The following is a 10,197-nucleotide window of genomic DNA, read 5'->3' as shown; positions in this document are numbered from 1 at the left end:
ATATGGTCACCAGACTGGGATTCTCTTCCCAGCCCTGCCCAGACTTAATTGCCCCGCGCCTCAGTTTCCCTAGCTGCAAAGTGGGGCTATAACTACTACACTTGCCTACTTCCTTCATTCAGGGACATCTGCCAGCGGGAGCCAGGCTGTCCTGGGCGGAAGGGGTCAGGCAATGCGGAGTGGCCTGATCCGATGTGGATCCGGATTCTCAGACACACAGTTTGGGGAGGGGGTGCTGGTCCTGGCCTGTCCCCAAGCCCTGGCTGGAGGGAGCCCGAGGCCCCCGCAAGGGACCGGGGCTGCGGAGGGGAGGGGCAGGGATCCTGCTGCGCCGGGTTTGGCTTCCTTTGTCTGCGTCCCAAACCTCCCCGAGCCTGGGAGGAATGCGGGGCAGGGGCAGGGGGCAGGGGCACGTGGCCCCCGCCCTCCCCGGGCTGCGGGTGGCTCAGGTCGGCTTGTGTCAATCAGGGCCCCGCGGAGCTGCGGGCGCCCAGCCACCAAACAGGTTGGAAAGTCATTAATTACCCAGCCATGCAGGGCTGCGCTCAGGCGACTGCGGCTGCCTCCGGGCTGCCGCCGCCGCTGCCTTGTTCCCATGGAGCAGGAGCGCAGGATGGCCGCCCCGCGCGGCTCTCCCGGCCGGCGGCTGGCCCCGCTGCTCCTGCTGCTGCTGATCGCCGCCGCCCCGGGCGCTAAGGTAAGGGGCGGGCGGGCAGGGGGGCGCTTACTCCGAGCCCCAGCGGGATCCGATCTGCAGGCACGCAGCCCTGAGCCCCTGCGGAGCGCTGGAGCCAGAGCCGAGAAGCAAAGGTGCCCTGCCACTGGTGGGGCGCCTCTCCACCAGCCCTGCCCTGGGCTTGGGGCAGGCGGCCTAGGTGGCTTGCCTAGATGGCCCTCTTTAAGCTGCCCCGCTCCCAGGGTTAATCCCCCACCCCCACTCCATAGTAACAGCTCGGATCTTTTCCTGTCTTGTCTGTTTCCCCCATGTCCCCCACCCCCCTTTCAAGCTGCCCAGGAGGAGGCGATAAGACCCTGGCGGAGACATGTCCAGCGGCCCCAATGAAATCAGGAAAGGCAAGCTGTTTTCAAAGCCTCCTAGGAGCTCCACACACTCACGTGGGGTGAAAAAAGGCAACCCCTGTTCCCCCTGCCCACGTTTAACTCAGCCGTGGCTAGAGTCCAGGTGTGGGGCAAGACTCAGCCCTGGTGGGCATTGGGCGGCTCTTACTGTGTTGGGTGTGACGGCACTAAACCAGCGCTAAACTCCTAGAAATGCCTTTGATGAAGTGAGGAGGGGTCAGGCAGGGGTACGGCACCCACGGGCTGCCCACATGAGTAAGGTGAGTGGAGTTTGACCTTGGATCTGGAAGGAAGATTGCAGTTCCCTGACTGTAAAACAGGCAGAACCCAGCCAACCCCATATGGTGCCTAGGTTTATAAAACTTGTCAAGGCTTTCTTTGATTTTTGCTGATGCTCCGCTTCTGTTTTCACCCACATCCCAATGGAAAGGCTTAAAACTCTGGGTGGTTCAATGAGACAAGTATGTTGTGCATCTGATTTTCCCTAGCATTGTGCTTCAAGGCTGGTTGGGAAAGGGATTTTGTGCTGCTTGCCCTAGAGTTCCCTCCGAGGACTGGACCCCTCAGACACCGCAATGACTCTGGCACTCAGAAAGGAGTGATGGAGGTGAAATGGCAGCTTTTGGCAATGCAGGAGCGCAGATCAGCACCATCAGAATTGTGCACATAGGGTTCTTCCCCTGAAAAGTGCGTAAAACTGGTCAAGAATTAGCCCACAACTGTCCAGGGGAATAACTACCCTCATCCACCAAATTATGGACCCCTTCCTTTAAAGCTGGGTATTGTGAAAGAATATTGTTGTGTTATTCTTTTATGAGCAGCAAAGAAGCCATGCCCTTTGTACCACAGGTAACCAGTGCTCACAAGCCTGTGGATGGAGATGAAAACTGATCCATTCCCTCCTTCCCCCTCCACTTCTCCTCCTACCCCCCTACCCCCCAAGTATGTGTGAAGTAGGCTCCTTGGTTAGCCAGCCTCATTTCACCATTCTCTGTAGCTGTGTGAGCACTGGAGCCCTCAAGCCATTCATTTTGTCCTTTCTGGAAGGGCAGAGACACACCCTCTGACCCAGCAGCCAGGCTCTTATTAGAGCTCTGTCCCCTTTAATAACACTTGTCTCCTAGCAGCTGTAAAGCCCTTTCTGTGAAATCCTCTTATTATAGGGCACTCACTCAAAGGCCTGGCCTGTAAGAACCACCTCTGTTATTATGACTGGAGGAGGCAAAATCCTAACTTCAATCATTCCACTGAACAGTGCCGCGACCTCCTCTCAGCTTTCATGGGTCGCTGAGCACAACGTGGCTCTGTGCTTAACGTCTCTGAAGGAACCCCATATAGTTTCTTTATTGCAGATGGTTGATTCAGTGCTCCTTGCCCTGTTCGACTTCCATCTATGGCCTTGTCTTCACTGCTAAAAAGAAGGTATATTTATTAACTCAGGGTAAATAGTGTGCATGAGCTATCCTGAGGTAAAAACACAGGGAAGACCAGCCCCTTTAGTTTTACTATGAGGTCAACAAAGCAAGGTCAACCCCAAGTGGTGGTATAGTGCTGACCTCACCTAATTTACCTTGTGGTAGAACAAAAGTCTCCTGTCTTCACTGTGTTTTCACCTTGGGATAACTCATGCATCCGATGAAGTGAGCTGTAGCTCACGAAAGCTTATGCTCAAATAAATTTGTTAGTCTCTAAGGTGCCACAAGTCTTCCTTTTCTTCATGTACCTTAATTACCCTGAAATATATACCCTGTATATGAGCTATCCCAAGGTAAAACACACTGAAGACAAGACAGTTTAGTTTTACTATGTGGTAAATTGGGTGAGGTCACCACTAACCCGCCACCTGGGGTTGACTTTGACTTGTTTACCTCATGGTAAAACTAAAGTAGTTGATCTTCACTGGGTTTTTGCCTCAGGATAGCTCATGCGCATTCATTTATTGCTTTCCCCCAACACTGAGGTTTATGAGCAGATTCCATCCACATCTGTTTTGAGCTCCCGTTTGAACCTTTTGGGGGTTGCCTGGGTGGTTTTATATACCAAGTTATACCTTGGACATCTCCTTGGTTGTCCATGGCCTTTCTCTCCATGCACTCTTCCTTACAGAACAATTGTAGGTAGTTGGGTCATTCTGGCACATTTTGAGGACTGTGGTCAAACTGCACTTTTGATCTATGGATGTCATCCTTTCTAGTCTATCTAACCTTGTCACACCTAGGATTTGGCAAAGGGACTTTGTTTCAAATGTTTGCAGCTTTTGCCCCATATGTTTTGCAATACTTCGCAACCATAAAGCAATGTGAATACAATAAGCATTATATATAAACTAGGGCTGTTGATTAATCGTAGTTAACTCATGCGATTAACTAAAAAAAATAAATCGGGATTAATCACAGTTTTAATTGCACTGTTAAATAATAGCATACCAATTGAAATTTATTAAATATTTTGGATGTTTTTCTACATTTTCATATCTATTGTATTGGGTTATAATTGAAATCAAAGTGTATATTATTTTTTATTACAAATATTTGCACTGTAAAAATGATAAAAGAAATAGTATTTTTCAGTTCACCTCATACAAATACTATAGTGCGATCTCTGTCGTGAAAGTGCAACTTACAAATATAGATTTTTTTTTTTTTGGTACATAACTGCACTCAAAACAAAACACTGTAAAACTTCAGAGTCTACAAGTCCACTCAGTCCTACTTCTTGTTCAGCCAATCACTAAGACAAAAAAGTTTCTTTACATTTACAGGAGATAATGCGGCCCTCTTCTTATTTACAATGTTACCAGAAAGTGAGCACAGGCATTTGCATGGCACTTTTGTAGCGGGCGTTGCAAGGTATTTACGTGCCAGATATGCCAAACATTCATATGCCCCTTTGTGCTTCGGCCACCATTCCAGAGGACATGCTTCCACACTGATGACACTCATTAAAAAAATAGGTTTCAGAGTAGCAGCCGTGTTAGTCTGTATTCGCAGAAAGAAAAGGAGTAGTTGTGGCACCTTAGAGACTAACCAATTTATTTGAACATAAGCTTTTGTGAGCTACAGCTCACTTCATCGGATGCATTCAGTGGATGAAGTGAGCTGTAGCTCACAAAAGCTTATGCTCAAATAAATGTGTTAGTCTCTAAGGTGCCACAAGTACTCCTTTTCTTTTTATTAAAAAATAATGCATTAATTAAATTTGTGACTGACCTCCTTGGGGGAGAATTGTATGTCCCCTGCTCTGTTTTACCTGCATTCTGCATTTTCATGTTATAGCAGTCTCAGATGATGACCCAGCACATGTTCGTTTTAAGAACACTTTCACTGCAGATTTCACAAAATGCAAAGGAGGTACCAGTGTGAGATTTCTAAAGATAGCTACAGCACTCAACCCAAGGTTTAAGAATCTGAAGTGCCTTCCAAAATCTGAGAGGGACGAGGTGTGGAGCATGCTTTCAGAAGTCTTAAAAGAGCAACTCTCCGGTGCGGAAACTACAGAACCCGAACCACCAAAAAAGAAAATCAAGCTTCTGCTGGTGGCATCTGACTCAGATAATGAAAATGAACAGGTGTCGGTCTGCACAGCTCTGGATGGTTATCGAACTGAACGCATCATCAGCATGGAAGCATGTCCCCTGGAATGGTGGTTGAAGTATGAAGGGACATATGAATCTTTAGCGAATGTGGCAGGTAAATAATATCTTGCAACGCCAGCTACAATAGTGCCATGAGAATGCCTCTCTTGTTTACATTAAATTGAGAACATTGAGAATGTTCTCAATTTCAGATGACATTGTAAACAAGAAGTGGGCAGCATTATCTCCTGCAAATTGTTTGTCTGAGCAATTGGCTGAACACGAAGTAGGACTGATTGGACGTGTAGGCTCTAAAACAGGGGTGGGCAAACTTTTTGGCCTGAGGGCCCCATCTGGTAATAGAATTTGTATGGAGGGCCAGGAATGCTCACAAAATTGGGGTTGGGGTACGAGAGGGGGTGAGGACTCTAGTTGGGGGTGCGGGCTCTGGGGTGGGGCTCAGGTGCAGGATGGGGCTCCGGGCTGCAGCAGGGGTGTGGGTGGGGTGAGGGCTCCGGCTGGGGGTGTGGGCTCTGGAGTGGGGCTGAGGATGAGGAGTTTGGGGTGCAGGAGGGTGCACCGTTCTGGGACCGAGGGGTTCAGAGGGCTGGAGGGGGATCAGGGCTGGGGCAGGAGATTGGGATGCAGGAAGGGGTGCAGGCTCTGGCTGGGGGTGCAGATGCTGGGGTTCGGCCAGGGATGAGGGGTTTGGGGTGCAGGAGGGTGCTCCGGGCTGGGATCGAGGGGTTTGGAGGGTGGGAGGGGATCACGGCTGGGGCAGGGGGTTGGGGTGTGAGGGCTCCAGGGTGGGGCTGAGGATGAGAGGTTTGGGGTGCAGGAGGGTGTTGTGGGCTGGGATCGAGGGGTTTGGAGGGCAGGAGGAGGATCAGGGCTGGGGCAGGGGGTTGGAGCATGGGGGGAGGCTCAGGGGTGGAGGATCCGGGTGGTGCTTACCTCAAGCAGCTCCCGGAAGCAGAGACATGTCCCTTCTCTGGCTCCTTCATGGAGGCGCAGCCAGGTGGCTCTGCACACTGTTCCATCTGCAGAAACCGCCCCTGCAGCTCCCATTGGCAGTGGTGCCAGGCCAATGGGAGCTGTGGGGGCAGTGCTTCGGGTGGGGGCAGCGTGCAGACCAGAGCCCTCTCTGGCTGCCCCTATGCGTAGGAGCCAGAGAGGGCCATGACGCTGCTTCCGGGAGCTGTGTGAGCGGCCCCCAACCCTGCTCCCCAGCTGGAGTGCCAGAGCAGTGCAAGCCCCAAACCCTGCTCCACAGCGGGAGCTCGAGGGCCAGATTAAAGGGCTGGTGGGCTGTAGTTTGCCCACCCCCGCGCTAAAATTTTACATTGTTTTATTTTTGAATGCAGTTTTTCTTTTACATAATTCTACATTTGTAAGTTCAACGTTCATGATAAAGAGATTGCACTACAGTACTTGTATTATGTGAACTGAAAAATACTATTTCTTTTGGGGTTTTTTTACAATGCAAATACGTCTAATAAAAATATAAAGTGAGCACTGTACACTTTGTATTCTGTGATGTAATTGAAATACATATATTTGAAAATGTAGAAAACACCCAAAAATATTTAAATAAATGGTATTCTATTATTGTTTAACAGCGCAATTAATCGCAATTCATTTTTTTAATCGTGATTAATTTTTTTAATTGCTTGACAGCCCTAATATAAACTGGATTTAGCTATCATGGACCCTGAGTGAAAGTTCCCCAAGGTAAAAAATACACCTTATTTAGCAGCGAAGGCAAAGCTGATGCTACAGCAGGGCAGCTAAACTTTGTTATACATATACTTCATAGTGCATCCATCTTAATGCATTTGTATGGCACAAAGCTCTATGGGGCAAGGACTGGCTTTTTGTTCTATGTTAGTACAGTACCTAGCACAATGGGGTCCTGCTCCAGAGCTAGGGCTCCCAGGTGCTATGGGCAGTACAAATAATCACTAATAACACCAGTGCTGTTCCTTCAGGGCAGCATTCCTCTACACTTAAGTCAAATAGTCCCTTACTCTGTAAGTAGCCCCAAAAGAACTAGTGTCTGAGTAGTGAATATTCAACGTGAATAAGGGGTGGCAGAATCAGGCCATTAAATAAACAACATCATGACACTAAGTTGACCAACAGCTCCTCTTTCTTACTGTGCAGAAAATAGTCATTCACGGGCTGATCCTGCATTTTTCATGTACCCCAAATTCCCAGTGACTTGGTTGCACAAGACATGCAGGGTAGGGCCTGTTTTTAGAAGTGTTCAGCACCTACCACTCCATTTGAAGCCAATGGGATCTCTGTGTGCTCAGCACCCCTAAAAATCAGACCCCAAGCCAGTGTGAGCTTAGAACAGCTAAATATCACTCCCCCATCCACACGCATATCCAAGGTCACTATCCTACCCTTTCTCCCACAAACCTCTAATTTTCCACATGGTTTCAGCCTTGGCTAGCTGAGAATCCCTAGGATAAGAGACAGTTTTCTGCTTAGAGCAAAATATCCCAATTGATTTTAACCAAAATCCTCCAAAGAAGTGGGATTGTTGTCTGTAAACTTAAACACTGTTTTAAGTATAATTGTAAATGCAACTTTGCAGTTCTTATTCTGGGCTGCTGCTAGCCTGCTTTCTAATGTACTTCTTATTTGTACCTTATTACAGATCAAAATTCCCTCTTTGAGCACACAAATCTGCTGTAATATTGCTCCTTCAAGAACCTGTCACAAGTCATTATCCTACTATCTGTCCTACTACTCATTCCCACCTCCTACATTCCATTACAGGGAATTCCCTCGAGTATCTTGTTTTGATTTTTTTTAAACAAGATCCTTTTCACCTCTACCAGTCTGTATCCAAAGTGGAATCTCTTTTTAAACAAAATATTAACCCTAACTAAACTACCCAAAGATGATAAAGTCATGCTGGAATGAAAAATAACTTTAGCTGAATGCCAGTTAGTTATAAAATATCTCAAGGCAAGCTACTGAGCCAGCTGGCTTACTAGCAGAATTTTGCAAGGCTCCGCTAAAGTCTGGTGTCCCAGCTTTAATCAGAGCATAAAATGATGAAGCCCTAACGAGAACCAAACTCCCATAAAATATGTACAGAACAAACATTGTCATTATTTTTCATGATAGTAGGACTAGATAATATGGATGCTAACTGCAATTCCTATTATAACTGTGCACAGATCTTAACCTTCTATTAAATGATTCAGTGAGTAGAGTGTGGTGTTACATTGAGAAACACTTTAGTAGAGATCAGGTAGGTTTTTATCAGAGGAAGAACATGTGCAGACAATGCGAGGAGGTCTGTAAAAGTATTTGCCTCAATTTGAACTTTTAAACAGTCACATATGGCAATATTCAGAAAAGGTTTTGCCTGGGTTGAGTGAAGTTCCCTACAATGACAACTGCAATAACCCAGTGGTGATCAGTGTCTTATATGCACAGCCTAAATTTGTGAAGTTTTAACAGACAGAAATCCCCCCCCCCCCAATTTCCCTAATAAAAGGAACTAGAGAAGAACATAACAGCCAATGGTCCATCTAGCCCAGTATGCTGTCTTCCAACAGTAACCAATGCCAGGTGCTTCAGAGGGAATGAACAGAACAGGCAAACATCCAGTGATCCATCCCGTCATCAACTCCCATCTTCTGGCAGTCAGAGACTGGAAACACTCAGAGCATGGGATTGCATCCCTGACCATATTGGCTAATAATCACTGATGGACCTATCCTCCATCAATGTATCTATTTTTTTTAATCCTGTTATAGTTTTGGCCTTCACAACATCTCCTGGCAATGAGTTCCACAGGTTGACTGCACTGTATGAAGAAGTACTTCCTTTTGTTTGTTTTAAACCTGCTGCCTATTAATTTCATTGAGTGATCCCTGGTTCTTGTGTTATGAGAAGGAGTATTACGCTTCCTTATTCACTTTCTCCACATCAGTCACAATTTTATAGTCCTCTATCTTATCCCCTCTTAGTTGTCTCTTTTCTAAGCTGAAAAGTCCCGGTCTTTTTAATCCCTCCTTACATGGAAGCTGTTCGATATCCTTAATCATTTTTGTTGCCCTTCTCTGTACCTTTTTCTATTCTAATACATCTTTTTTGAGATAGGATGACCAGAACTTCACACAGTATTCAAGGTGTACATGTACCATGGATTTATATAGTGGCATTGTGATATTTTATGTCTAATTATCTATCCCTTTCCTAATGGTTCCTAACATTGTTAGATTTTTTACTGCCGCTGCACATTGAGCAGATGTTTTCAGAGAACTATCCACAATGATTCCAAGATATCTTTCTTGAGCAGTAACAGCTAATTTAGATCCCATCATTTTGTATGTATAGCTGGGATTATGTTTTCTAATGTGCATTACTTTGCATTTATCATCACTGAACTTCATCTGCCATGTTGTTGCCTAGTCACCAGTTATGTGAGATCCTTTTGTAACTCTTCGTCGTCTTTGGATTGGAGTAATTTGTATCATCTGCACATTTTTCCACCTCACTATTTATCCCTTTTTCCAGATAATTTAAGAATATGTTGAACAGCAGTGGTCCCAGTATAGATTCCTTGGGCACACCACTATTTATCTCTCTCCATTGTGAAAACTGATAGAAAACAATGGGTAGGAATAAACTATCTTTTAACAAAGGACTGCTTGCTTTGCTTAAAAGCCTTCAGTGAGGGATCTTGTCAAAGGCTTTCTGACAGTCCAAGTATACTGTATCCACTGGATCACCCATGTCCACGTTTGTTGACCGCCTCAAAAAATGCAAATAGATTGGTCAGGCATGGTTTCCCTTTACAAAAGCCAGGTTGACTCTCCCCAACAGATTGTGTTCATCTGTGTGTCTGATAATTCTGTTCTTTACTACAGTTGCCTGGTACTGTACTGAAGTTAGGCTTACCGGTCTATAATTGCCAAAATTGCCTCTGGAGCCTTTTTTAAAAATTGGTGTTGCAGTAGCTATCCTCCAATCATCTGGTAGAGAAGCTGCTTTAAATGATAGGTTACATACCACAGTTAGTAGTTCTGCAATTTCATATCTGAATTCCTTCAGAATTCTTGGGTGAATACCTTATAGTTCTGGTGACTTGCTACTGTTTAATTTATCAGTTTGTTTCAAAACCACCTCAATCAACCTGTTAATCTGGGACAGTTCCCCAGATTTATCACTAAAAAGAACAACTCAGGTGTGGGAATCTCCCTCACATCCTCTGCAGTGAAGATCAGTGCAAAGAATTCATTTAGCTTCTCTGCAATGGCCTTTTCTTCCTTGAGTGCTCCTTTAGCACCTCAGTCATCCAGTGACCCCACTGATTGTTTGGCAGGGTTCCTGCTATTGATGTATTTAAACTTTTTGTTGTTCGTTTTTAAATCTTTGGCTAGTTGATCTTCACATTCTTTTTTGGCCTGCTGTCTTCTGTCTTAGGGCATGTCTACACTTACTGGGGATTAACACTGTGGCGATCGATGCACCGGGGTTGATTTAGCGGGTCTAGTGAAGACCCACTAGATCAACTG

General features: G+C 46.1%; 1 protein-coding gene across 3 annotated transcripts in view; it reads left to right on the top strand.

Moving 5' to 3' along the window:
- Positions 1–497: 497 nt before the first annotated feature.
- LOC125641017 (ADAMTS-like protein 2) overlaps positions 498–10,197 on the top strand; it is a 44,063-nt gene continuing 34,363 nt past the window's right edge. Inside the window, exon 1 of one of the 3 annotated variants that reach the window (XM_048860307.2) lies at positions 498–697. In XM_048860307.2, the coding sequence (XP_048716264.2) occupies positions 596–697 (102 nt within the window). In that variant the 5' untranslated portion in view covers positions 498–595. The remainder of the gene's footprint in view (positions 698–10,197) is intronic. The other 2 variants (XM_048860303.2, XM_048860304.2) reach the window with 2 other exon arrangements.

This window comes from Caretta caretta, chromosome 8, assembly GCF_965140235.1.
Source record: "Caretta caretta isolate rCarCar2 chromosome 8, rCarCar1.hap1, whole genome shotgun sequence".
NCBI lineage: Eukaryota > Metazoa > Chordata > Testudines > Cheloniidae > Caretta > Caretta caretta.
Note: the sequence above shows the minus strand (reverse complement) of the source record. Positions and strands in the feature narration are given on the sequence as shown.